General features: G+C 51.0%; 3 protein-coding genes and 1 non-coding gene across 4 annotated transcripts in view; 1 reads left to right on the forward strand and 3 right to left on the reverse strand.

Moving 5' to 3' along the window:
* Positions 1-1,832: 1,832 nt before the first annotated feature.
* Positions 1,833-6,443, reverse strand: PHB2 (prohibitin 2). Its single transcript, XM_061124843.1, has 9 exons — positions 6,179-6,443; positions 5,931-6,015; positions 5,543-5,622; positions 4,484-4,668; positions 3,935-4,064; positions 3,739-3,842; positions 3,260-3,337; positions 2,342-2,939; positions 1,833-2,170 (listed from the first exon to the last, which is right to left on the reverse strand). The coding sequence occupies exons 1-8, from the start codon at positions 6,303-6,305 to the stop codon at positions 2,859-2,861; spliced, it is 870 nt and encodes a 289-aa protein (XP_060980826.1). The 5' UTR covers positions 6,306-6,443; the 3' UTR covers positions 1,833-2,170; positions 2,342-2,858.
* LOC133044110 (small nucleolar RNA U89) lies at positions 3,429-3,671 on the reverse strand. Its single transcript, XR_009689859.1, has one exon. It is a non-coding gene; the product is annotated as a small nucleolar RNA U89 (small nucleolar RNA).
* Positions 6,444-6,545: 102 nt separating the features above from the next.
* Positions 6,546-12,386, forward strand: EMG1 (EMG1 N1-specific pseudouridine methyltransferase). The gene is made up of 6 exons (XM_061124844.1): positions 6,546-6,860; positions 10,789-10,890; positions 11,003-11,144; positions 11,507-11,565; positions 11,649-11,798; positions 12,114-12,386. Exons 1-6 carry the CDS (start codon positions 6,693-6,695, stop codon positions 12,225-12,227), a joined length of 735 nt encoding a protein of 244 aa, XP_060980827.1. The 5' UTR covers positions 6,546-6,692; the 3' UTR covers positions 12,228-12,386.
* A 196-nt stretch (positions 12,387-12,582) lies between these two features.
* Positions 12,583-25,637, reverse strand: part of LPCAT3 (lysophosphatidylcholine acyltransferase 3) — a 34,943-nt gene continuing 21,888 nt past the window's right edge. The window contains exons 2-13 of the mRNA XM_061124842.1: positions 18,488-18,595; positions 17,618-17,724; positions 16,849-16,942; positions 16,691-16,728; positions 16,138-16,316; positions 15,227-15,335; positions 14,589-14,675; positions 14,266-14,432; positions 13,699-13,846; positions 13,463-13,621; positions 13,227-13,349; positions 12,583-12,986 (exon numbers count right to left, since the gene is read on the reverse strand). Of these exons, the coding sequence (XP_060980825.1) occupies positions 13,233-13,349; positions 13,463-13,621; positions 13,699-13,846; positions 14,266-14,432; positions 14,589-14,675; positions 15,227-15,335; positions 16,138-16,316; positions 16,691-16,728; positions 16,849-16,942; positions 17,618-17,724; positions 18,488-18,595 (1,313 nt within the window). The 3' untranslated portion in view covers positions 12,583-12,986; positions 13,227-13,232. The remainder of the gene's footprint in view (positions 12,987-13,226; positions 13,350-13,462; positions 13,622-13,698; positions 13,847-14,265; positions 14,433-14,588; positions 14,676-15,226; positions 15,336-16,137; positions 16,317-16,690; positions 16,729-16,848; positions 16,943-17,617; positions 17,725-18,487; positions 18,596-25,637) is intronic.

A 25,637-nucleotide genomic window follows, 5' to 3' on the forward strand; every position in this document is an offset into this window, starting at 1 on the left:
CTGGCTTTGGGGGTGGTGGGGAAGGGGCTCTGGGTGGAGAAGAGATGGTCAGGGGGCTTCTGAAGTTCTGCTTGGGCCTCAGTGGATCAACAACCCAGGGTGGGGCTGGTGGCCGCTGCAGGCTCACCCGGAAGTGTCCCCAGGGACGCGGGTGGTGGGGGATGGGGGCCTGGGCCTAGGACTGGCCCTGGATGGGCGGCGGAGTGGGGGCCCCCGTCTTACCCAGCAGTGTTTGGGTGCTGGTTGGGAGTCTCTAATACTGCCGGGTAATGATGGAGGCCCCTGTCTCAGTGCCAGCGACGTCCACGGCCTCAGGGGCTCCCTGCGCACAGCTGCTGGCGTCCCCACTCCCAAACCTCCCCGCCCCAGCCCTGGAGGCCCCTCTTTTTGAGCAGAGGGTGCTTCAAGAGAGGTGGCTCTTGGCTGGCTGGCTGCCCACAGAAGGGACACAATGGCCCCAGCCCCTCCCCCAACCCAGTGGGATTTGTCATCTGGAGGATCTAGGACCTACAGCTGACCTGGAGTTTAGGATTGGCTAGTAGACCTTCAAGAGACCTCAGCTGGCCCGCGGCCAGGGTCCCTGGAGGGACTGGCCAGCTCCAGCCTGGATGTCTGTGACCGGCTCTGGGTCCATCTTCCAGCACAGTGTTGGATGGTCTAATGGTGAAGCTCCTAACACTGTCTGGTAAAGATGGCCCCCGGCTGGTGTCCTCGGCAATGACCTTCAGGGAGGCCTGAAGACTACGGAGCCCTCCGGACCAGCAACCTCTGACCTTTACCCTTGGGGAGGTGGGGGAAGTCACTAGGAAAGGGAAACAATAGGAGGAATCAAAATGGCTGCCTCAGAGCCCCAGGGGATCTGGACACAGGCTGGTTCTCTGGGCACCTCCATTCCCTTCCTGCCTCAGGGATGTGAAGGCAATGAAATTGTGGACCGGACTCTGGCTCATTCACCTCTCCCCTGGAGCTCCCAGCTCCTCACATGTCCTTTCATAACAGTGAGCAGGGGCCAGTTAATCTGATTTCTTCAGAAGCCGCCAAGCAGCTGAAGGTGAGCCCCTGCTCTCTAACCCCGTCACCAGAACTCCCTGACTTCTGCACACACTTCCGCCCCAGGTGCCGACCATCCTCCGGTTCCCACCCTTCCCTGTCTCCCTTAATACAAGGGATGGGACACGGGTGAGGTGGCACGTGGGCACAGCCAGTGGGCTCCTTTCTCTGCCCGCTCAGTGAGGGCGGCATCGAGGAGGGAGGAGGCGACTGGTCTGCGGGGTAGCGGTGGGGGCAGGGCTGTGGGAGTGAAGCCCACCTCCAGAGGGCAGGCCCTGGCTGAGAAGTGCGGGCAGCCTGGGCAGGTGACAAGATCCGCAGGCCGGGGGTTTGAGCACGAAAGCCCTCCAGTGAGCTCAAGTGGTCTCCCCACAGTTGCGTGGAGTCTTGTTACCAAGGAAGCAGCTCCTGTTGGGATCATCAGATTTTTGGTCTAGCTCAGCAAAGCCACAGCTGCTCCGGCCTTAGAAAAGGAGATGTTGGTAAACAAAGGGGAGATGCGGTTTAGGAGGGCGGGGCGGGGAGTGCAGCTGGGCCTGGACCCCAAGGCCCGCGGTTCCCACCCTGGTCCTGTTTTGGATCCGGCTCTGCGGGCTTCCAGGGTGAGCAGCTGGCCAGGCTCTCCCGACCTGCCCCCGCCGGCGTCCTCGCGCCCCCTGCTGGCAGAGAAGTGGGGGAAGGACCCGGGAGTGCGCGGTGTGCGCGTGCGCATGTTTGCTACCCTATGGGTGCCTCCCTGGCCGGCCGCAGTCAAACACACACCAGGAGGCTTTGACTTCAGCTTCAGTAATAAAAATTTATTGAGAATTCCTGGGGTGGTGGTTATCGCCTCCGGACCACGAGGGAGGAATCAACACCGTAGCAAATCACTGAGAAATCACACTGTCCCAACACCCCTGGCCAACACAGGGAGGAAAGTCATTGCCCCAGAAGTGGTCAGTCTGTTCATCAGAAGGGTTGAGAGGAGCGATGCAGAGGGACCATCTCATGATAGCGGGGTGGGGGTGGGGTGGGCCCCAAGGTGACTCCTCAAACACCAGGGCAGAAACAGATCCACTTCCTCCCTGGAGGCAGAGTTCTTGGTCACCAGGCTCATTTCTTACCCTTGATGAGACTGTCACTGTGGAAATGAGACAGACGGTGACATGATTAGGGGACACACCTGTGAGAGGCAGAGCATCTCCCCCTCCTCCCTGGTGTGTGGGTGGGGAGGTCAGAAAGGGGAGCTGGTGGGGGAAAAGCAGGTACTGGGAGATAAACCCCACAGCCCAACGCTGTGTCGACTACTTACCTTCCCCTGTGGACACCAGGTCACCACATGAACAGGGAACACAGAAAGACAAGAGAAAGGCACATGTGATTGATAAGTTTCAGGCCCCACCCAGCTCTAAACCCCTCCTCCCTCCCAAGAGAAAAAGGCAAGCCTGCTGGAAGCCGGAGTCTCTGGCTCTGGGAAGGAAGAGAGTTGCTCCCGTGGCCACTGCCAGGTCTCACCTCTGCCTTCCTAGCATCCTTCGGTGACCCAGAGCAGCTCCCCAAGAAAAGGACTGTATATCATCTTTCACTGCTTTTCAGTGGAAGGGAACTTTACAATTAAAGCCTTTACAGGAACAATGCTATTTGATCTCATAAAATCAATCCCATGAGACTCAAGGTTGGAATTATTAACCACCCACGTTTCTAACTTTGATCCAGAGAAATGGTGTTTTCCAGGGTCATATGAGTAGGCTAGTAACAGGCTCCAGAGCCGGAGCAGCCAGACTCCGGCCCCTGATCTGTGTGGACGACCCATGTGAAGGCCCTGTCTCTCACCGGGTGAAACTTTCATCCTGTAGGTTGAGCACGAGGTTGTCAGCAGTGAGATAGATACGATTCTGTGAGGTGGCGATCTACAGGGCAGGAAATGAGACAAATGTTTGCATCAGGCAAAAAAGACCTTGATTCCTACCTGTACAATTCAATAACCACTGACAGAACACCTGGGGGTTAGAACAGGGATGCTGGGATGAGCGCCCTGGTTTCCGTGCTCACTCAGGGATCCAAAGCAACAAGCAATGGTGATGGGTTAGGTCCACAAGAGGCATGAACAGAAGGTCAGGGGAGCCCAGGGAGTAATTTTTGATGAGAGGAAGTGTCAGACAAGCCAATTTGAACAGAAATCTGAACAAGCAAGATTCTACTTTCCTCCCTTCAGTGTGTGCACACTCACCGTCTTGGAGATGTTCTGGGCTGCCCGGATCTTGCGCAGCTTGATATAACCTGGGTTCTTGCTCAGGGCCTCTCCCAGGTAAGCAGGATGCGGTTAAGGAGCCACATGAGGCCAGATCTCAATCAGGGCACTGTCCTAACTACTCCCCGGGCTCGGCCCTCCCCTGGGCTGTCAGATCCAAGGTTGCGCTCACCGGGCTCGTGCCCAGCCCCACCTGTCGGCCTCCCTGCAGGCTGCTGCCGGGAACTGGAGGCAGCGGCGAAGTGAGGCAAGGCCAGCTGTGCTGTTGATCTGCCTCATGGCGGGGAGCCAGCCCTCGGGTGCCCCACCAAGTTCTCAGATCCCACTTGGAAACCCCGCCCCCAGGGGTCGCAGGGCACGGGTCGCATTCGCCTTAAGTCTCATCAGCCAGCCTACGGGGGAGGATGTGGAGCCGCAGGCCCCCGGTCTGCGCTGGGAGCGCTTCTGCGGAAGGATATCATCCGTGCTGCCTCGGCCTCACCCTCCGCCTGCACGATCTTCTGCCGCTGTTCCTGCTTCGCTTTCTCCACCAGGAACTGGGCGCGCTGGGCCTCCTGCTGGGCTGTGGCGGGAGAGAATCGGGGTCACGGGGATGCGAGGTGGCGGGAACGCAGTCGCACCTGCCTGCTTCCTCAAATGCCCTCCCCGACTCACCCACTTGTTTGGCTTCCACAGCAGCCGTATACTCGCGGCTGAAGCTCAGCTCGGTAATGGCTACGTCATCCAGAATGAGGCTGAAGTCCTTGGCCCTCTCTGTCAGCTCCCGTCGGATCAGCAAGGACACCTGGGGGGAGGGGGCGGACGGGAGAGGGGAGTTGAGGGGGCCGGAGAACTGAAAGGAAGGCGTGCTGCTGTGACCACGGGAATCCCAGATCTCTGGAACACTGCAGGGGCACACTGATGCTCCCAGAGTTCCTCACTGGGCCTGCGGGCCGAGCTGGCGAGGCCTTGGTCACAGGGACTGCTAAGCTCGACTCTTTCCAAAATCGTGTGTACGGGTCTAGGTCACGGTTCTCCCTCCCCACCTGACACTAACCAGGCCCGGCTCTCGTTCCCCACACTGGCCATCAGCACGGCTTTTTGGGTGGATGGGACCTCAGGTTACAGTCCTTTCCTAATGGGCCGTCTTTCCTAAAAGCCCGTCCGTGGGGCTTCGGAGGGAAATGCTGACGCTGTGGGAGAGAAAGGGAGCTGGAGTCAGACCTGGGCCCGCTGGGTGATCAGCTGGGAGGCGTTGAACTTGGCCACCACGCTCTTGAGCACCTCGTTGACAATGGACGGCAACACTCGCTCCTCGTAGTCCAGCCCCAGGCGCTGGTACATGCTGGGCAGCTCCATGGCATTGGGTCGGGACAGCACTCGCAGGGAGATGTTCACCATCTGCAGATCTAAGAGAGAGATCAGCAGTGGCTGGGCAAGGCTATGGGGGCTCACCTGGCTTCTCTGCAAAGCCGCCCTCCCCAGGCATTTCACCTGTGCGCGCTCCCCTGGCTACCTAGGGCAATGCCCTGTGGCCCAGAATGGCCTTGGGCAGAGGAGAGTGAGGAGGCTGAGGAGAGGTGACTCAGCACAGGCCAAGTGCATACTTGTCCATGCTCAAATCTCTGCCCATGGCCCCTCCTCCAGAAAATGATTTTTTTTTTTTTTGACGCTTCACTGAAAGTTGTTACACTGTATCGTTATCACCAGTCTCCTGAACTAGACAGTAAGGGCTTGAGAACAAAGACTGTTTTGTGAATCCTAGGGTTTTGGGAATTTAAGCAACCTTCACTAAAGATAATGCAAAAAATTACATTACAGGTGAGCTACTTGCCTCATTGTGTGTGTGTGTGTGTGTTTGTGTAAAGGATGATCTGGGGAATCTCAAAGGCACAACATCTGAATGGTCTAGGAGGGAATAGGTGCCCTAGGGAATAGGTGAAGAGTGGGACCAAGTTTCCCCAGAACAGAATGCACCAGTAGATTAACAAATCAAACAGTGAAACAAAGGCTTTAAAGCGAGGCTCTGACCTAGGTAGTGAACAAGACAAAAGATAAACAATGCTCTTACTGAGCTTACACTGGGGGGAGGAACAGTTGAAAACGAGCAAATGCACAGCATGTCCAGAATGTACTGCTTTAATCCCCGGAGCAGGTGCTTTTATTACACCTTGTTTGCAGAAGTGGAAGCCAAGGCCCAAGAGATCTGACACTGCCATCTTCCCCAGTCTCTGACCAGGCTGCCGTTTTTACTGTCAGGGACGCCCCAGTGCCCAGACCTACCTTTGGAGCCTGTGGGGGAGGAAATTTTTCGGGGTCTGGCCCGAATGTCATAGATGATGGGGTACTGGAACCAGGGGATCCTGGAGGGGAGGGAACAGGGATAGGGGTTAGGAAGCTGCGATTTCACTAGTTCTGCCCGGTTTTCCGTCACCACGCGTTTCTTGGCCTGCTCCTCCTCTTAATGACCACGGTCAAGGAGAAATTCTCTTCTCCCTTCGGAAAATAACAGTATGTGCTGCTGGAGATTTGGGCAGCACCACTGTTCGGGGAGATGGGGTGAGGAGGGGAAAGGGCAGCGCTGAATCTCGCTGTAAGTCTTACTACAGGTACTGGTGGGTCGACGTTCAAGGGTGAAGGGTCAGGGTCAGTCAGCTCTGCCCGCCATTACCTGAAGTGAAGGCCCTCGGCCAGAATGGTGTCCTGCTGCACGCCTCCGATCCGATTAAAGAAAATGGCTCTGTGCCCTCCTTCCACTGCAGGGAGAGGGGTGGGGGTCAGTCCAGGCCGGGCTCAGAGTACGTGCCAGCTTCTGGTGGGGCGGGGTGAGGGGTTGGGTGAGCGCGGGGCCCCGGCGGGGCTGGGAAGGGGTCTAGGGAACGTTGGCGGGAGTCCGGAAAGCGGGCGCAGGTTGCTCACCAGTGAACACCGATTCGCGGATGCCGTAGGCCACGGCGCCGGCCCCCAGCAGTAGCTTCAGCGCCGTGCCCATACCCCGGGGCCCGGAGGGCAGCCGTCCCGCCAAGTCCTTCAAGTTCTGGGCCATGTTCGGTCCTGAGGCCGGCGGCACCAGTGGTAAGAAGGGGGTGCCGGCCCGCCTCTACCGCGCTCCCCGCTTAGGGATGGCCACCCTTCACACGAGGGTCCTGGCCCCAGGAGCTCGCGGGAGAAAGGGCACCGGAAGTGCGCTCCTTTCTGAACCCTCCCCTCAGCCGATGGCGGACCGGAGCTGGGCGCACAGGAAGTACGCATCCGGAAGTCCAGCCCCTTTCTGGAACCCTGCCCTCCCAGAGAGGCTTCGCGAGCGCCAGACCCGGAGCCGTCGCCATTTCCGAGCGCCCACTTTCGAAATGGCAGACGGAAGGAAGCTGGCGATTGGGGCGAGCTTGAGGCCAATTTAAAGGCGTTACACAATTTCCGATCCGGATGCAAGATGGCTGCGCCCAGTGGGGCATTCCAACCTCGTGAGCGCCGGGCTGCGGAGCAGGAAGAGGACTGGGATGCTGTGGCGCCCAAGCGGCCCCGACTTGGGGCGGGAAGCAAGATCGGGGGCCGTAGGCTCATTGTGGTGCTGGAAGGAGCCAGTCTGGAGACAGTCAAGGTAGTCTCGGGCTAGGAGATGAAGAGCTAGTGGATCGATAGAATGGGATCCGGTGTGGTGAGGGTGGTAGGCTCAGGGGGTGATGGATGGAGAAAGCAGAGACGGGTGGAACATGCTTTTGGAGAAGGAGTGGCCTAATCGACTGCCTCTTCGTTTAACTGGGTTGGCAGTACTCGTTTTCTTTGCTCTTGAATCTCTGTGCCGCTCACATCCTTGCTTCGATTGATTTACCAGGATTCTGTGATAACCCTAACCCCAAAGTCGTCTTAGGGGAAAGGTTTCGTCCCTCGCGTCGTTCCTCGGTTCATCCCAAGACAAGTTTACTGGGCAAAGGGGAAAGGTAATTACTGTAGCTCAGTCAGTCAGTTCAGTCGCTCAGTCGTGTCCGACTCTTTGCGACCCCATGAACCGCAGCACGCCAGGCCTCCCTGTCCATCACCAACTCCCAGAGTCCACCCAAACCCATGTCCATTGTGTCGGTGGTGCCATCCAACCATCTCGTCCTTTGTCGTTCCATTCTCCTCCTGCCCTCAATCTTTCCCAGCATCAGGGTCTTTTCAGATGAATCAGGTCTCAGTATCAGGTGGCAAAAGTATTGGAGTTTCAGTTTCAACATCAGTCCCTCTAATGAACACCCAGGACTGATCTTCTTTAGGATGCACTGGTTGGATCTCTTAGCAGTCCAAGGGACTCTCAAGAGTCTTCAACACCACCAGGTTCAAAAACATCAATTTTTCCGCGCTCAGCTTTCTTTATAGTCCAACTCTCACATCCATTCATGACTACGGGAAAAACCATAGCCTTGACTGTATGGACTTTTGTTGGCAAAGCAATGTCTCTACTTTTTAATATGCTGTCTAGGTTGGTCATAACTTTCCTCCCAAGGAGCAAGCATCTTTTAATTTCACGGCTGCAGTCACCATCTGCAGTGATTTTGGAGCCCAGAAAAATAAAGTCAGCCGCTGTTTCCCCATCTATTTGCCATGAAGTGATGGAACCGGATGCCATGATCTTAGTTTTCTGAATGTTGAGCTTTAAGTAAACTTTTTCACTCTCCTTTTTCACTTTGATCAAGAGGCTCTTTAGCTCAGTCGGCTCACCCTTTTATTTGTAAGGACTTAGTGTTTTGATTCATTGAAACGTGTCTGTCAGTCTCCTTTATTACTACTATACATTTCAAAACACTGCCTGGATCATGTTATCATTAATACATTCACGTCTTTATTTTTACCTATCATTTGGCTCTTCTCCCAAATAAATCCGGCAGTTCCCTGTCTTAAACTTTATGCAGTGTTCTCATTCCTTTTGACATTGTTTCTCTTGCCCTTTAGAGCTAAACTTGTTCATTGAGTAGAGCCAGAAGAAATAGCACAAGTTGAGAAGTCAGACCTGAATTTTAACTCAGGTTCTTACACTTGTTTTAAGCATCTGATTCTTGAGAAAAGTTTGTAGTCACTTTGTAGAACGGCAGTTAATACCTTGCAGGGGGATTGTAATGAACGTGCTTTAAAAGTAGTACATTTCCATAGTAATCTAGGTGCAATTCTTTTCCACCTTTCTTTCCTCAGCCACTGTGGCACTTTATTAAGCTTGCAGTTTAGAAAACCTTTTAAATGACCAGCTAATCAGGTTTCCTTTCATTTTCTTCTATAATTGATATTTCTAACCTAATTATAGGTTCATATATTCATCCCTCCAGCCTGTTAGTTCTCAGATTCACTTAACCACTTCATTTCCTGGTATGTTCTGTGAGGGTGATGGTATTTGTACCTGTTTTACTGGATTGTTGGGAGGATTAAAGGAATTCATGTGTGTAAAGGATTTAGAATAATTTTTGTCACTTGGAATTAGTTGTTACTGATTCAGGTTACTTATTAAGAAGCTGAAAAGGTTGTGGCTAAATTAAAGTTCCTAGAACATACTCCAGAGTAAATTAGGCCAGTTGTCATTAATGATACTCCAAGGGTGATAAATCCATTGCTGAAGTTGAAGCTGAAGGTTGAAGTCTTCTGTACTGTTAGCTTTTGTCTTCTTTGTGCTGGTACCTCTTGCTTCTGCCAGCCTCATCAGCCTGCTCTATTTCTTCTTTTTTTATTTATTTTTATTTTTTTTTCTTCTTTTTTTAAAAAAATATTTATTTGGCTGTGCTTGGTCATAGTTGTGACACATGAGATCTTCATTGTGGCATGCTGGATCTAGTCCCCCCCCACTCCCAGGGATCTAATCTGGGCCCCCTGCATTGGGAGTGTAGAGTCTTAGTCACTGGACCACCAGGGAAGTCCCCTCTCCATTTATTCTTTGTACTCCAGCCTCACTGGCCTCCTCTAAGCTGTTTGAAAGCACTAAGTTCTCTTATACCTTAAGGCCATTGCAGATAAATGTTGTTTAACTGCAAGCACCCTTTACTCAGCTCTTTGCCTCATTAATTCCTACTTAATGCTTATTCATTGGACAGTTATTGCGTCTGTTACTCATTCTTCAGTTATTAAATGTTACTCTATCTCATAGAAATGATTTCATTCCTGGTATAAATCAGGTCCTCATAATCCTTTAGTGAACCATTTAGTTTTCCTTCATGTTTATCACAATTTGAATTAAATATTCATGTGGTTGATTGTCTTTGCCACTAGAAGGCTATAAAAAGGACAGAATAAGGTTTTAAAAATTCTTGTATCTCCAGTACCTACTACAGAATACACATGGTATTCATTCTTTGATTATTCTAATTAGTGGTTTTCAAGCTTATTAACCACATCCCACAATAAAAAGAAAAAAATTACACGTGAGCCAGTGTGTACACTCAGCTATGTGAAGGAGAAAGTTTTGTAGTCCTTTATCTACCATGACTGCATTTGAGTTACTCTGATGTTTTTTGTTCTATTCCATTAAAAGAACAAAACCTTGGTTATAACTTACTAATGAGTCAAAACTGGATTCATCTATTCAAAAGGTTGTTTTTTTTCTATAACTTAGAATGTCCTTGGAATAGGAAATGGCACCCCACACCAATATTCTTGCCTAGGAAGTCCCATAGACAGAGGTGCCTGGCGGGTTACAGTCCACTGGGCCACAGAGTTGAACACAACTGAGCATGTACATACATACAAAAGTGTTCCATGGACTTAATTCTTGGCCCTTTGGTTTTGTTCTCTGACATTTTTATGTCACTTACTCAGTTAATTTCAAAGTCTACATGCCTCTTCCTCTAAACTTTTTGGAGTCATATCTCAAAATGTTGCCAGACATACAAATGTTGTACTGATACATTAAAACTTAGCCTTTCAAAACTGTATTTATATTTAAAACTTTTTACTGACCACCCTAATGCTCCTCAGGGCTCCAATTTGCAATTGTTTCTTTTAGCTATTGCTCATACACCTTAAACCTGGAGCCATCCCCTTTTCTTTTACTTCTGAGAATGTTCCTTGGTTACACTACCTCTGGCCTCATTAGTTTTCACACTTCTTCCTGTTCAGATTTGCAGCGCTTCACATTTTGCATGGTTGTTTTAAGCAGACTGAGGGTAGTGACCATGTATGTTTTGCCCAGTGTGCACGTAATGCTTTTGTGGTAAACAAGCCTTCAGCCTTGCTCACTAACCTAACTTTTGCCTGGTTCCATCACCCCTCACTGGCTTTGCTTGATACCCATAGGTTTTAAAATTAGATCCAGTTTAGAGTGTGTGGAATCACAGGCTGCCCTCTTCCCTCCAAGATCAGTGATGGGGTGGGGGTCGGAAAGATGTGGGCACAGAGGATCCCTTGCAGGATTTGGGGGCCCCACAAGCGTCTGATGTATAGATCTGGGGTGGGCCTGAGAATCTGATTGTTCACTAGGTTTTCAGATGCTGCTGGTTTGGGGACCCCCTCTTTGAGAACTGGCATCCCAGGGAAAAGCAGCTTATGTAGCTCTTGTTTCCTGTTCTCAGGTGGGAAAGACATATGAGCTACTCAACTGTGACAAGCACAAGTCCATGTTGTTGAAGAATGGCCGGGACCCTGGGGAAGTGAGGCCAGACATAGCTCACCAGGTAACTCCGGGGGCAGAGCTCAGGCCCTGGGGCCTCTGGACGGAAGGTAAGGCAGCTGTGGGGCTTCTCTTCCATCCTGACTGTGCCCTGGTCTCCACCCCACCTCCCTCAGAGTTTACTGATGCTGATGGACAGTCCCCTGAACCGGGCAGGCTTGCTCCAGGTTTACATCCACACGCAGAAGAATGTGCTGATTGAAGTGAACCCCCAGACTCGAATTCCCAGAACCTTTGACCGCTTTTGTGGCCTCATGGGTGAGAAACTTGGCAGAACTGATGGAGGGAGGAAGATGAACGGGAATAAAGTGTGGCGTTTTTAAGTGGGGGAGGGGGTCACGTGACTGATCTCAGCACCAGCGGTCTGCACTTTCTTCCCATGCTCGTGGGTTCCCGGCTGCAGAGAAGCGGTGGGGGGGGGGGGGGGGGGTGGGGGGGTGGGGGGGGGTGCTGTCACTGCACAACCAGCCTCGTGCTCGCAGCTACTTGTTGAGAGCGTCTCAGTTGTGTGGATGCACGGGACACGTGGAACCCAACTCACCTAAGGGTTTTCTGGTTGAATCACTGGGCATGAGAAGCCGGGTCTCCACCTAGCTCTGAACTCTGTTTTTCTGTCCTAGTTCAGCTTTTACACAAACTCAGCGTTCGAGCGGCTGATGGCCCCCAGAAGCTCTTGAAGGTGAGGTGTTGTCACCTACTGGTTGGAGGTGGTGTTCTGGCTATGTTTCTGGGGCTGATTTTTATTTATTTATTTTTCTTTAGGTGATTAAGAATCCAGTGTCAGACCACTTCCCAGTTGGGTGTATGAAAATTGGCACTTCTTTTTCCGTCCCAGTTGTCAGTGATGTGCGAGAGCTGGTGCCCAGCAGTGACCCCATTGTCTTCGTGGTGGGGGCCTTTGCTCATGGCAAGGTAAGGCCTGGGCTCAACTCTCAGATTCTTCACGGAGCTGAAGCTTAGCACAGAGTCCCGAGAGCACTCAGCATTTTGATGATCCTTAGGAGTTGGGAGGTAGAGGGTAAGAAAAAAGCTGAGGGGCTCCACCTCCTGCCCCGGGCGCATCCTGTGAGGAACGCTGGGGTGTGCCTCATGGTTGGAACTAGGCCTTCTCCATCCTTTGCCCACACTGGTGGTAAACAGTGCTATGAGATGGCAGTTTTTCCGCCCTAAAGAAGGGCTGAACCTGTGATGGAGCGAATGAGCCGCTGACAGATGCTCTCTCCTCAGGTGGACGTGGAGTACACAGAGAAGATGGTGTCCATCAGCAACTACCCGCTCTCTGCCGCCCTCACCTGTGCAAAAGTCACCACTGCCTTTGAAGAAGCGTGGGGGGTCGTCTGACAGCAGGGCCCGGTCTCCCGACAGACAGTGCGGACGTTGCTTCCTGCCCCTGTCCTCAGTCGACTGTTGGAAGACCCTCCCTGCACCCAGACTGGGGTCTGCAGAAGTCCAGGCTGTATGCCTGCTATTTGTTTATTTTATAAATGTTGTTCTTGTAAACCTGGTTGTCCTCTGAGAGTTCCTAAACTCGGCACCATCTGATGGTGTGACCTGGTGTAACCCCTCAGACCTCAGGAAGACCCGTGAGGTTATGGTATTTGCAGTCTGTCGCCCTCAACGAGGGAGCCCTGATTGTTTCAGCCATGGCACGCATGGAGGGCTGTGTTTGAAAGAAAGTAGCCAGGGGTGCCAGCCGTGAAAAACCAAACAAACTGAAGTGATTTTATGTGGTACAGTCAGTCCAAGGTAGAAAAGTGGGGCAGGCAGGGCCTTGCCCCTCCCTTCCCCCCATGGGGGGGGGGGAGGCAGCAGCATGGATACAATCATAGTAAATTGGCAGAAGAAACACACAAGTTCCTCGCTAGAGGGGGAAGAGATAAGGCAACGTGCATGGGGGAGCCCAGAGGAGGGACCTGGGCCCCTCTGCTCCTCCCATGAGAGTTTCCCCTTTGGCCCCAAATGGAGACGTGGCCGGCGGCAGAGGCACAGCTGGGGAGCCCCGTCTTCCCACACCCTGGCTTCTGGTTCTCTGTGCTCCAGGGCAGAGGAGTGCTGCGAAGGGAGGCGGGTCGTTGGTGTGCCAGTCCTGCAGTGGGCCACCTGCGAGGGGAGGCAGCGGGAGGCCAGTTGGCGTCACTTCCTGGTCCCCGGGCCCCAGCCCTTCCAGCTCCCTCCGGGCACCTCTCAGAGCAGTCAGCGCCCCATACTGTGTTTCTGGAAGCCAGGCCCGGTGAGGTTCACGCCATCTTCCCAGGACCAGCCGTTCCCCGCCCCATCCCAGTCCATGGCTGTCTTCTGTGACCTAGTAGTTTATGCTCAGTTGTAGGGAGGTGTACTTACCAGGGATTACTCCATTTTCTTCAACTTCTCTTTCCTCGGCACCATCACTTTACGGATGTAAGGCAATATGAATAGTAGACTCAAGAAGAAGACATGGCCAAGGAAATAAATGGACTTGTACACCTGTGGGGACACCCAGCCTCCGTGGTAGACGATAGCCTGGAACTGTCCCCCTCCCCATGCCCGCCTGACCTCTCAGCAGTCCCTTCCCCTCTGGCGGGTAGGTCCCTGGCTACCTTCATCCACTTGTCCCATGTGAAGAGGCAGAAAGCGGTCATCGAGTAACCCATGAAGAGCCAGTGGATGGTCTGCTGCACCAGATAGTAGAGGGGCTGCAGGACGGTGATGGAGGCCAACCTGCTCAGGACTGGGCTGTCTTGAATCAAGCTGGCAGCCTGGGGAGGAAGGAATGGGCTCACTCAGCCTTGCTCCTCTGCTCAGGCCCCCTCTGCCCGCCGTCCTGAGGGCTCACCTGTCGCTCCACGATCACAATGAGGAACTCCATCTGAAAGCAGACCAGGTACCCCGAGTGCAGGCCGTGCCAGAGCGCCAGGAAGAGCAGCGAGAGGCCCTGGGACAGAACCTTATTTCCCAAGAACTTAAGTCGTTTGAAGAAGTAGCTGGAGAGAAGGGTGAGAGAGGATGAGCCTCAGACCCATCCTGCCTCCTGGTGCCCGCACTGGGGCGGGAAGGCAGTGTGCGAGGGTCACTTCAGAATGAAAGGCAGCCAAGCTGATGAGTCACGGTTTAGACAGAACGGACTGAATGAAGGCTCAGCTGGGGCCCCGCTTGGTACCGTGGATGATGACAGATGGCCTGCCTGGTGCCGAGGCTGCAGCGGAGAGGGGTGGGCTAGCCCTGTACCCAGGCCGCTAACTACCTTGTTTCTGTTTTTGAAACATAACAGGAATGGTTTTGGGGGTGTTGAGTTGGGGACGAGAGTGGGCATGGCTGGGGGTGTCAGAGTGCCTGGAGGGGTCCGCCTGCAGTGGGGAAAGGTGAAGAAGTCAAGTGACACATCCCTGCCCTGGGCGCTTACCGGGCCACCCAGGCGTTGGTGTTGATGTTGAAAGAAGCAATGGTGCCCGTGAAGCGGGGGTTGGTTTCAAAGAGCCACACCTTCATGTTGGCACAGGCATCCCACTTGGCTGTCCCATACTCATCGAAGCCATTGAAGCCCAGCCCCGTCAGAATGCACACGCCTTCCTGAGGGAGCCAGGCCATGAGTGTCCCACCGCCACCCGGCTCCCACTCCAGGCAGGTGGTCTGTGATCCCGCCCCTCTACCCCCCAACAGGTTCATTCCCTGTGAGCCTGCCCCTTCTGCCCCCCAGCTGGTCTGTGAGCCCACCCCTCTCCTCACCGTGACCAGCCAACAGGTGACATATTTGTACAGCACGAACTTGCCCCAGAGCAGCATGTACATGCAGCGGAACCAGAAGCTGCCGTTCTTGAGAGAAGAGAACGTGGGTGGATTAGGAATGCCACCAGACCAGGAGCCCTTCCTCGTCTTACCTCACATATGCGGCTGACTACTCTGCAATAGGCCAAGGGGAACCCCTCGGAGAGGCCCTGAGACAGCGGGGCCTCACCTCCTCTCCTAAAGTGGGGGGCACTTGGGACACTGGTGCTGGGGGCTTTTACGTCCACATTCATCGTCAGTGAAGGAGATGGGGCCGAGCCAGCAATTCTCCCCGGGTCCTGGGCTCCTAGTGCCCGTCTGCCCAGGGCTGGAGGGGCTTGGCCAGGTCGCCCGGCTGTTAAAGAGAATGAGCCCAAGCTGAGCTGCAGGGGGAGGTCGAGGTGCCGATGCGTACCCGGCATGGCCCTGTGCCCGCGAGGTTGTGCAGCGCTGGCTGATGGACGCCAACTCTCAGATCTAGAGCAAGACCAACAGGCAGTTGTGGGTGGTGCTCCCACCTCTCAGCTATCTATGGGGGTCCCGGCCTGGCCACCGAGTGTCTGGTGCTGCTGTGTCGCGGCTGCTGACGAAGCACTCACGTGGTAGTCGTCGCTGAGGAGATAGTCTTCGGTGATGTGGGGGCTGAGCAGGGTGTAGCCCACTAGGTAGACCAGGCCCAGGGCCAGGCGCCGGAGAGCAGGTATGGTGCTGGAAAGGGACAGGCGGGGTCATGGCAGGTGATGGCAGAGGCCCCTCCCTCTGCTCTTCTCGAGGGCATTCGCTGCCTCGGCTGGGCAGGGGAACGGAGCATGCAAGCCCTGAGTCTGGGTGCTTCCCCTCAGGTCCGGCAGACCTCTGGGTCTCCCCGGTGTGCGCAGGCTATGTGGGGACTGAAAGCCTGATGCAGAGCTCAGCTTTGGATCTGCTCTCTTCTCTCCTGGCTGGATCGATGCTCAGACACAGGCTGGCCAAAGTTCTCAGCAAAGGGATCTGCCTGGTAACTTGATCAGTTTCCTGATTCTTGGTGGCTCAGATGGTAAAGAATCTGCCTGAAATGTGGGAGACCCAGGCTTGATCCCTGGGTGGGGAAGATCCCCTGGAGAAGGAAATGCAACCCACTCCAGTGTTCTTGCCTGGAGAATCCCATGGACCGAGGAGCCTGGCGGGCTATAGTCCATGGGACTGAAATATATAGATTTTGATATATTAACATTTTTTAAACTGGGAAAGTGGGTTTTAAAGGCAGGGACATGACTGCTTCAGGCAAAATTCTATGGCATAAAAGTGTATTTTGATGTTTGTACCACAGGTTCGGGAGGGATGGTGGGAAGTGACCCAAACTGACAAGTGCCCACTCCCCGCTGTGAGCAGGCACGCAGCGCTGGTCACAGGGCAAGAGCCTGGCCCACAGCAGACAATGCAGCTGGCCGGCCTTTGGGAGGTCACTTCAGAAGCGCCTTTGTGTCAGGTGAGAGGCCTGAACGGAGGTCTTGATGAAGGGGGTGATTACCTGTTTGGTATCTTCCCTGGGATGTCGGTCAGCTCTCCCCGCACCAGCTTCATGTAGTGGTTCATGGAGAACTGGGGCCCCACCAGGAAGGCTCCATAGAAGTAGGAGAAGCCGGCGACTTCCAGCAGGGAGGGGACACCCCGTATGGCGTATATCTGCTGCTCGGAGGACAAGGATTTCTGTGCCAAGAAGAGAGCAAAGAGTTCAGGACCCCCAAGAACCAGTGTGAGGGCTCCCTGCCCTGGTGCCCCAATGAACTGGGTTCTGCAAACAGAACCTCTTTGAGGGGATGAAAATATGGAGGGGAGTCGGTGCTTCAGGGGGAAGTGGGTGTGTCGGGGGGAAGTTCAGCCACGGCCAGCTGCAGCCCTCTTCCCAGGGCTTGCTGGCTGGATCGCTGGCCTGTGAGCAAAAGCTGGACCCGGGCAGTCAGAAATGGTGATCATACCACCCGGCCCAAGGGCGGGAGGGAGGCCCCACCCCTGATGATAATAGCCATCCTCCTCCCTTTGGGTTAAACTCCTTCACCTCTCTGCGGAGGGAGGGTACTTACCTGATCCTTCCCTCCGTCATAGTAGTCTATGGCCAGACCTGAGCAGAGAGAGAAGGTGTGGGTGGAGCGGAGGGAGGGGGCACATGATGCGGCCTGTGGACCGAGGGTGGGTAGGAGGATGGGAGGGGCGTGGGTGTCAGACGGGACCCACCACTCACCGATCAGCTTCAAGGTCAGGACACAGTGTGGCATCGTCCACTTGATGTCATAGGTGCCGGTGGCTGTGCTGTAATATCCGGCCAGAAGGTAGCCCTAGGAGAGGGGTGAGTATTTATTTATTCCACCATCACTACAGTGCATCTCCCCCTGCTCTGAAATCCAAGGTATTCTTTCACTTTTTCCTTTTTCTTGCTCTAGAAAGTGAACCCGTAAAGGGAAACGGACATCCTCAAGGTTTCTCAGCAAAATGAGGGCTAAACTGAGCATTTAAAGGATTAAAAAGTTAAAAAAAAATTTTGTTTTTTTGGCCTCACCGCATGGCCTGCGGGATCCCAGCTCCATGACCAGGGATTGAGCCTGGGCCCCTGGGCCCTCGGCAGTGAGAGCTCAGAGCCCCAACCATGGGACCACTGGGGACTTCCCCAAACTGACAATGTAGATGCTCACATCCTGCAGCTCATTCCAAGTGGGTCTCCCGCCTTGACTTTGAGGGACTCCCCTCGTGGACGGACAGCTGCGCTAATCCCAGCAGGCTCAAGAACCCTGATGGCGGGGTCCAGGGCAGAGGGCCAGTGGCCACCTCTCGGTGAGGCAGGCAGCCTTCAGGGGACGTTCCCAGGGCCTCTGGACACTGACCCAGAGCCTCGCTGCTGAGGGTCGCTGTGCATCTCCCAGTCCATGGCTTCTTCTCCACCCCAACCCTCGTCCTCCCCCTGCCCCCAGCCCGGCCAGCTGTGACCCAAGCTGCCCTGGGAGAGACACGTTTACCATTTGGACGCAGAAGGTGGTGAGCACAGCGGTGACAGTTCGGCCCATCAGCCGGAGGATGAGGAACTGCAGCAAGATGCAGAGCAGGGAGTGGTAGAACTGGGTTCCTGGGTGTGGGGCAGACAGCACGTTGTTGCCTGTTTCCCCCCTACTGCCCTTACCTTCCCACCCTTCCTGACACTTCTGAACACAAGGAGGATATATACAGAAGAAAAAAAAAAACTTTGGTATCTCGATCTTTCTTCTTTTTAAGGAGCCTCCTGATTTGGAGGAAGGGAAGGAAATTAACTGTATAAAAACACAGGACTGCCGGGGAGCTCCTGTATTTCTGGATGTTGGGCCTAAGGGATGCTCCTGGGGGTACTGCTTGGGTCTGTCGGCCAGTTCCAGCCCCAGCAGAGACAAACTGGTGCCTCTCTGTGGATGGCATCTGGTAAAGGTTGTTTTGTTGTTTTCGTCACTAAGTTGTGTCCGACTCTTTTGCAACCGACCCTATGGAGTGTAGCCCACCAGGCTCTGTCCATGGGACTTCCCAGGCAAGAATACTGCAGTGGGTTGCCATTTCCTTCTCCAGGGGATCTTCCCGAACCAGGGATGGAACCCTCATCCCCTGCACTGGCAGGCGGGTTCGTTACCACTGAGCCACCAGGGAAGTCCCTCTGGTAAGGGTAACCATTCTCAAAATGCTTTTATCTGGGAGAGAAATGTACATGAAGGGAGAAGCTAAGCTGTGTTCCTGCCCATAAAACCCTCTCTTTGCTCCCAGAGCATCACAACTTCACTCTCCATCAGATTCCCTCCAGGATGTTTTGTTCAGGTCTGTTCCTTCTCAGGCTCTCTATAGTTGTGGTGCTAACTCAGTTCACTCACCAAAGTTATAATAAGCGATTGAGAGGCCCGTAAAGGTGTGGAAAAGGTGGATGAGGTAGCTGTCCTTGTAGAAAAGGTAACGCCGATAAAATAAAGCCAAGGGGTAACCTGGATGGGGAGAAAGAGAAATAGAGGGTTACTCATGGCTGGTGCCCAGATTTGTTCTGGAAGTTGATCTGGCATAACACCCAGCCCAGAGAGGAAAAAAAAAACATGCATACTAAGGATGTCTACAAAGACAGCAACAGCATCCCTAATTATCAAAAAAAGCCTCTTTGTAAATACAAATTTAACATGGGAGATATTAATTTTATATTGAGGCAATACAAACTAGGTCCTATGATGAGGTTTCCTTTACTGCTTATTAAATATTGCTAGGAACTTTCTCTTGCATTTTTCTTAGATGATATAAGGGACTGAGGGTGCCCAACTGTGCCCAGAAATGCCATTTTACACCTTGATGATCTATTATAATTCCATCACCAGCAGAGTATTGTCAGTCACATTATTAAGAGGATAAATACAAATGATCCCTGGCTACAGACAGGGTTGCTGTCGGCATACACAGTTGCACGGCAGTTAGTAGGTGGGTACTCCTCACACACTTGAGGTCTGGGCACTGCCCAAGCTAATAAATCTATTTAGGTATACTGGAAAAATGTCTTCTGAAGCCATGATTCAGGGTATGGTCCCAGGGTTACGACTGAACCACAGGGGATCTCTTGATGGCCGTGAGCTGAGGATGCAGAGCCAAGGGTTGCTGACGGAAAGGGCCAACAACACTGGGTGTTCCCGGACTAAAATCAGCACGTTGCCTTGTTTCACTGCAGACTCACAGCCAGGGTTCCTCACATCAGCCATCATGAAATCTGGCTGATAGGCTTGGCGGCGTTCCTCCTGTAGTGCCTGAGCAGAGAGTTGAGGCCCCTCCTGTTTTTTGGAAGGATGCTTTACCCAGTCTATCATTGCATAATTAGTGTTCTTGAGTTGGTCATGGTTTATAGCTGCTGCAATTCTTGCAATTTTGGCTGTACCTCGGGGCCTGTGGGATCTTAGTTCCCAGACCAGAGATTGAACCCAGGCCCCCAGCAGTGGAAGCTTGGAGTCGTAACCACTGGACTGCCAGGGAAGTCCCTGCAATTCTTAACTTTTCAATTGTAAGTTGCAGGTAGTTTATCACTGGTGATATAGTTGTGAGTTTGGTTAACTTCAAGGCTTAGATGAGTATCATACATAAAATGCTGAATTAAGTGAACGAGTAAATGGATAATCATGTTATATGTTAGCTGATGTTCTCCTAGTTATTTTTCCCATAACTTTTTTTTTTTTTTTACTTATGATCACAGGGACTTCTCTGGTGGTCCAGTGGCTAAGACTCTGTGTTCCAAATGTAGGGGGCCCAGGTTCAATCCCTGGTCAAGGAACTAGATCCCACATGCTGCAACTAAAGATGCTGTGTGCTGGAATTAAGATCCAGCACACCAAATAAATAATAATAATAATTAAAGAAACAACTTATGATTGCAACCTGTATACTTACGTATCCTAGTTTTTTCACACAACAATGTATCAGTCATTTATCTTCTTCGTGGTGGCAGGATCTACTGGTGTTCTTTGAATGCTGCTCTCATAATGGGCTATATATTTATCAAATATATAGCTTCACGCAAACAGTTGATGTAGATAATTCTGTGGATGACTGGCTCATTTGCTCATTCATTCATCCGACAGATGTTTATTATGTGCCCACTACATGCCAAGCGTTCTGTTTATGGAGCACAGAATGATGGAGGGGGTGGCGTGGAATGGTTTATGTTCTAGCTACCTAAGGTGAAGTGATGCAGGGCTGCTAGTCGAGGGGAGGGGGGCAACTGTGACCCTTTCACAGTCAGATGAATGAGTAAATGAATACGACAAGCCTCATACGTACCGCGTGGGCAGAAATCTTGTGGGACTAGCAGCAAGTATTGCTAAGAACCAGAGCCAGGTACTAGAAAGTATATGTAAACACCCAAATGCCTTACATCTTTTGTCTTTAATGTTTTAGGAATAGGGGCATAAATGAACAAAAACAACAAATAGGATGGATCTTAATTACCTAGAGTACTCATAAAAAAGTTTCGGACAGCTAAGAGTTTACCCTTTAAAGCACTTAAAGGGTTAAAAACCTTTAACCAATTGAAATCACTGAAACCCTTCATCATTTGGGATGCTTGAAGTTAAAAAACATAACACGCATCACGCCGCCTCCTTAAACTGAATATAACTGGACATTTTCTTGGTGATCTGGGTCATTGTTCTAAAGGCACGATAGCTTTAGGACCTATTGGGGTGTGCCCACACTGTCCTACATTCTGAGTCCTTATATCTATTTTCCATACTTTTCTGCCCCTTTCTTTGCTATTCAGGGATCTACAGTCACTTCTTGATCTTTCAGTGCCAAGAATAGTCTCTCTTCCTACTTCTAATTTATAGCAGGCCTTAGAAGTCTTAACTTTGTTTTAAAGGTGCAAAACAAACAGATAGACAAGATCTAAGACAAGAACAAGGGCCTTGGTGTCTTCCTTGCAGACTTAGTGCGCAGCCCTTGTAACAGCTGTTCTGGCATTCAAGGCCCTTTCACTCTCTCCTATTTTCAGGTGTATTTGGGGGGGCGTTGAATTGGGTGAGGAGTTCCATGCAGGTGAAGTCTGACTGCGCAGCAGGAAATGTACCGATAAGGAGATGGAGTAATTGGGAGAAAAAGAAAAAGAGCGCAGCAGGCCAGGTTACCAAGGACAGGAAGATCATCAGAGAGAACAGTGGAGCCTCCAGGCTCTGGAAGCCGCCAAGGGGAGGAAGGAGCTGTGCTGGGCGAGTTGCTGTGACAACCCGGAGCTGGTTGTCAACACGGTACCCTGCTCCCCGCTGCTGCTCAGCTCGGCAGGCTTCCGAGCCTGGCTGCCCTTCATCCTACTGGGGATGTGCTGTTTGGGGGGCGGGTGTCATCCTACAAGCTGCTTCTGAGTCTCAGTGCTGCTGTGTGGGAGCCGATGCTTGATACAGTGGCTGCAGTCACCTGAAGAATCTCTAAAAGAAACCAACAGAAGCAGCTCTCACCCGCACACCCGCCCATCAGTCTGATGCAGTTAGGTCTGGGTGGCCCTAATGGGCAGCCGGGGCTGAGAAACTCTGCCTTCCTAAACCCTCGTGCAGGGCAGGTCCTGGGGAGAAAACCCTGAGCCCGACGACTAGGGGCTGCTGTTTTCCCTGAATGGCACCCAATAGGCAGACGTTTGCTCTCTAAATCCGGTCTGGAGGCTTTTTAGAGCTTGTGTGGCCGCCACACTGGAACAGTTTCTTCTATTTGATTGTTTGCTTAAAGGGGGACCCTGGGGACTTCCCTGGTGGTCCAGTGGCTAAGATTCCGTGCTCCCAATTCAGGGGGCCTGGGTTCGATCCCTGGTCCGGGAACTAGATTCCACAAGCAGCAACTAAGAGATTGCATGCCACAACTAAAACCCGGCACGGCCAAATAAATAAATATTAAAAAAATAATAAAGGAGGACCCTGCAGAAACTTATCAGTGGATGAAGGGTGAAGATCAAATCTGCACCCTAAACCCGGGATTCCCAAACAAGAATGGGTATAGGCCAAGAGCAGACTGGAGGGCACTCACTATGCCTACACCCTACAGTGGACTGCTGGGAGGCACTGCACTTGGCCCTTTCAGGCAGGGGTCCCCAACCTCCGGGATCCAGTGATCTGAGGTGGAGCTGATGCAATGATAGTGTTAATAGAAATTAAACACACAATAAATGTAATGTGCTTGAGTCAGCCTGAAACCACCCTCTACCCCTCACTGTCTTGGTCTTTGGAGAAAACTGTCTTCCAGGAAACTGCTCCCTGGTGTCAAAAAAAGTTGGGGACCATTGCCTTCAAGGATCCCAGTAGTTACAACATGGAGTGTGTGTACCCCGCTAGTCTCCCCAGCTCGTCGCTGGATGTCTCCTCAGGCCCCACTGCTGTCTTGAGTCAGAAACTTGGATCTATTAACTGAGATCGCTAGTGGAGTTCCTCCCTCTCTGAGATCTAAGACTTGTGAAATTACTCATTAATCCTAAAAGGTCCTGAAGTTCCATGTGAAGAAATAGAAATGGACTGCTTTCATTCAAGTCTGATGAATTTCTTTGTCTCTCATCCCATATCGCTATTTCTGGGCTCTGTGGGAATATGATACGACCCCATTTGATCAGGCAATGGTTCATGTGACCTTGATAAAGAGAAAACAGAGCATGTTTTGGCAGGTGTGAGGAAGAAGACAGAACTAGAACTGCTGTGTGTTGTCTTAGCGAGGTATTGACACTGGTTTTACCAAAAAGAAGACAACCACCTCCAACACCACACCAAGAGTTCAGAGGACACCCTTAGTATATATACATTAGCAGCTGTCAAACATTTTGGTCTCAGCACTGCTGTTTTAAAAATCATTAAAAAAAAAATTGAAATAGAGTTAGTTTACAATGTTGTGTTAGCTTCAGGTATACACAAACTGATTCAGTTATATATATGTGTGTGTATGTATATATATATACATGTGTGTGTATGGCCCCTTCCACTGCAGGGGCCATAGGTTGGATCCCTGTTTGGGGAACTAAGATCCCATATGCCATGCAGCACAGGCAAAAGAAAAAAAAATTAAAAGTTTTAAAATTATTAATTCATGAAAAAAAAATAAACCTATTACACATTAATATAAATAATGTACTCTTAATGAAAACAGCCATATTTTCTAAGTTAACCATTTAAATAAAAACAAAACCACTTAATGAAAAGAATGGGATTTTTTTTTAACAAATATCTGGCCTTTGCTAAATAGAAGAAGGCTGGATGCTCAAAACTGCTTCTGAATTCAGTTTGTTGTAATATGTCATTTAGGCCAAAATATATGAAAAAAAAATCTGGCTTCACAAAGATATACAGCTGGAAAGAGAATCTTAATAGCCTTTACAGGTAATTTTGGATATTCTGTCTTTGATAACATACAGAAAATCAAAACTCAGCAAATAAGTAGTTTCTTAAAGGTTAGCTGTAACACGGAATCTGAAATCATATCAATGAGCTTTTCACACTGTTACATTAAAATCCACAGGTCTCTCATGAGCTATAAATAGATATTTTAGCCAGGCCTGGGTTTTTAACAGTGTGCATTGGTCATTGGGAAAATATTGGTTCACTGAGTTAGGGAGATCTTTCAAATCTTGAGACATCCTTATAATACAATATCCAAAAAAAAAAAAAATCACATTTCTTAGTATTACCATTGATTTTCAGCAGAGAAGTCTTTATAAAATGGGAAGCTGTCTAGCTCATGGTAGCAAATATAAGTTTTGCAAAATTCAAATTTTCACTTGAAAGTTGAAATTTATCACTGATTACAAACACTGTCAGTTATGTTCCTTGAAGTGACAGGCTCACTTTGCACATTTCCAAGAAGCTATCTGCCAAATGCCCAGTCTAAACAACCAGTTTGTCTATCAGTCATTTTTTCACGTGAAAATGGTCTTCTGTGTAAGAGAAGCTGTCAGTTCAACGTGCAGTTTGAGCCAGGGCACAGGTGCTTTGCTTTGAGACACTTCTACTTTGGGACAGAGGGTGTTCCATGCACGTGTCTCAGTTCTTCAAACAGAATGTTAAAAAGACATGTACTCAGGGTTGAGATTTTATGCTTCATCCAGGACACTCTTTGGTTGTTGTTCAGTTGCTCAGTTGTATCTGACTCTTTGCGACCCCATGGACTGTAGCACGCCAGGCTTCCCTGTCCTTCACTATCTCCTGGAGTTTGTTCAAATTCATGTCCATTGAGTCAGTGATGCCATCCAACCATCTCATCCTCTGTTGCTCCCCCTTCTCCTCCTGCCCTCAATCTTTCCCAGCACCAGGGTCTTTTCCAATGAGTGGACAGTGGATGGATTTGTGCACCCCCAGCCTTGTTTTTTTTAGCATTTATTTTTTGGCAGCATTGGATCTTTGCTGTGGCACTTGGACTTAGTAGTTGCAGCTCGAGTCCTTCTCTACTTGTGTCACATGGGCTTAGCTGCCCCCAGGCATGTGGGATCTCAGTTTCTGGACCAGAGATCAAGCCTGTGTGCCCGACACTGGAAGGTGGATTCTTAACCACTGCATTGCCAGGGAAGTCCTGGATCTGCCCTTTCTCGACTGACTGCATGGTGGTGAAGAATGTAGGGTATGCTGGTTCAGTTTGGTGTCCTCACCTTCACTCATGCTTAGGGACCAGCAGAGTTTTACCCACCATTGCTTCTGCACTGTCAAGTGCCAATGACAAAAGCAAATAACATTTTAATTTTATTCTGAAAATAACTTTAAAGTTCTCAGGGACCCATAGGAGTTCATGGACTACACTTGGAGAAATGCTGACACGGAATGGTGTTTTGGCTTAATCTTCTGGGTTAAAGCACCCTAAATCAATAGGCTTTTCTTCCTCCCTCCTTTCCTCAACTGCTCCTTCTTTTTTTTTTAAATTTATTTATTTGGTGGCACTGAGTCTCAGTTTCAGCATGTGGGATCTAGTTCCCTGACCAGGAGGGCAGAGTCTTAGCCACTGGACCACTAGGGAAGTCCCTCCTTCTGTATTTTCTTTTTTTTGGAAAGTTTCTCTGTCCTTGGTTTTGAGATGATCAGTTTCCTCTTTTTTTCTTATTCTATTGAGATGTATTTCACACACCATCAAATTCATCAGAGTGTAGAATGCAGTGGTTTTTAGTACATTCATAAGGTTGTATAATGTCCCCACTGGAATGTCTAAATTCCAGCATGTTTTCACCCCCTGTTCCCTGCCCCCAAGAAACCCCATCCCTGTTAGTGGTCACTCTACAGACCCTGGTGACAAAGTCACTTTCTGACTCTACAGACTTGCCTGTTCTGGGTATTTCATAAAAGCGGAGTCCCACCACACGTGGACTTTTGTACCTAGCTTCTTTCACTCAGCGCCCTGTTTCTGAGGTTCACTTACGCTGTACCATGTAGCAGTACTCCATTATTTTTTTTATGGCTGAATAACATTCCTTCGTTTGGACAGATCATACTTCATTCATCCAGCCATCAGTTGATGGACATCTTGGTTGTTTCCACTTTGGGGATATTAAGCAGA

This window comes from Dama dama, chromosome 22 (genome assembly GCF_033118175.1).
Source record: "Dama dama isolate Ldn47 chromosome 22, ASM3311817v1, whole genome shotgun sequence".
Taxonomy (NCBI): domain Eukaryota; kingdom Metazoa; phylum Chordata; class Mammalia; order Artiodactyla; family Cervidae; genus Dama; species Dama dama.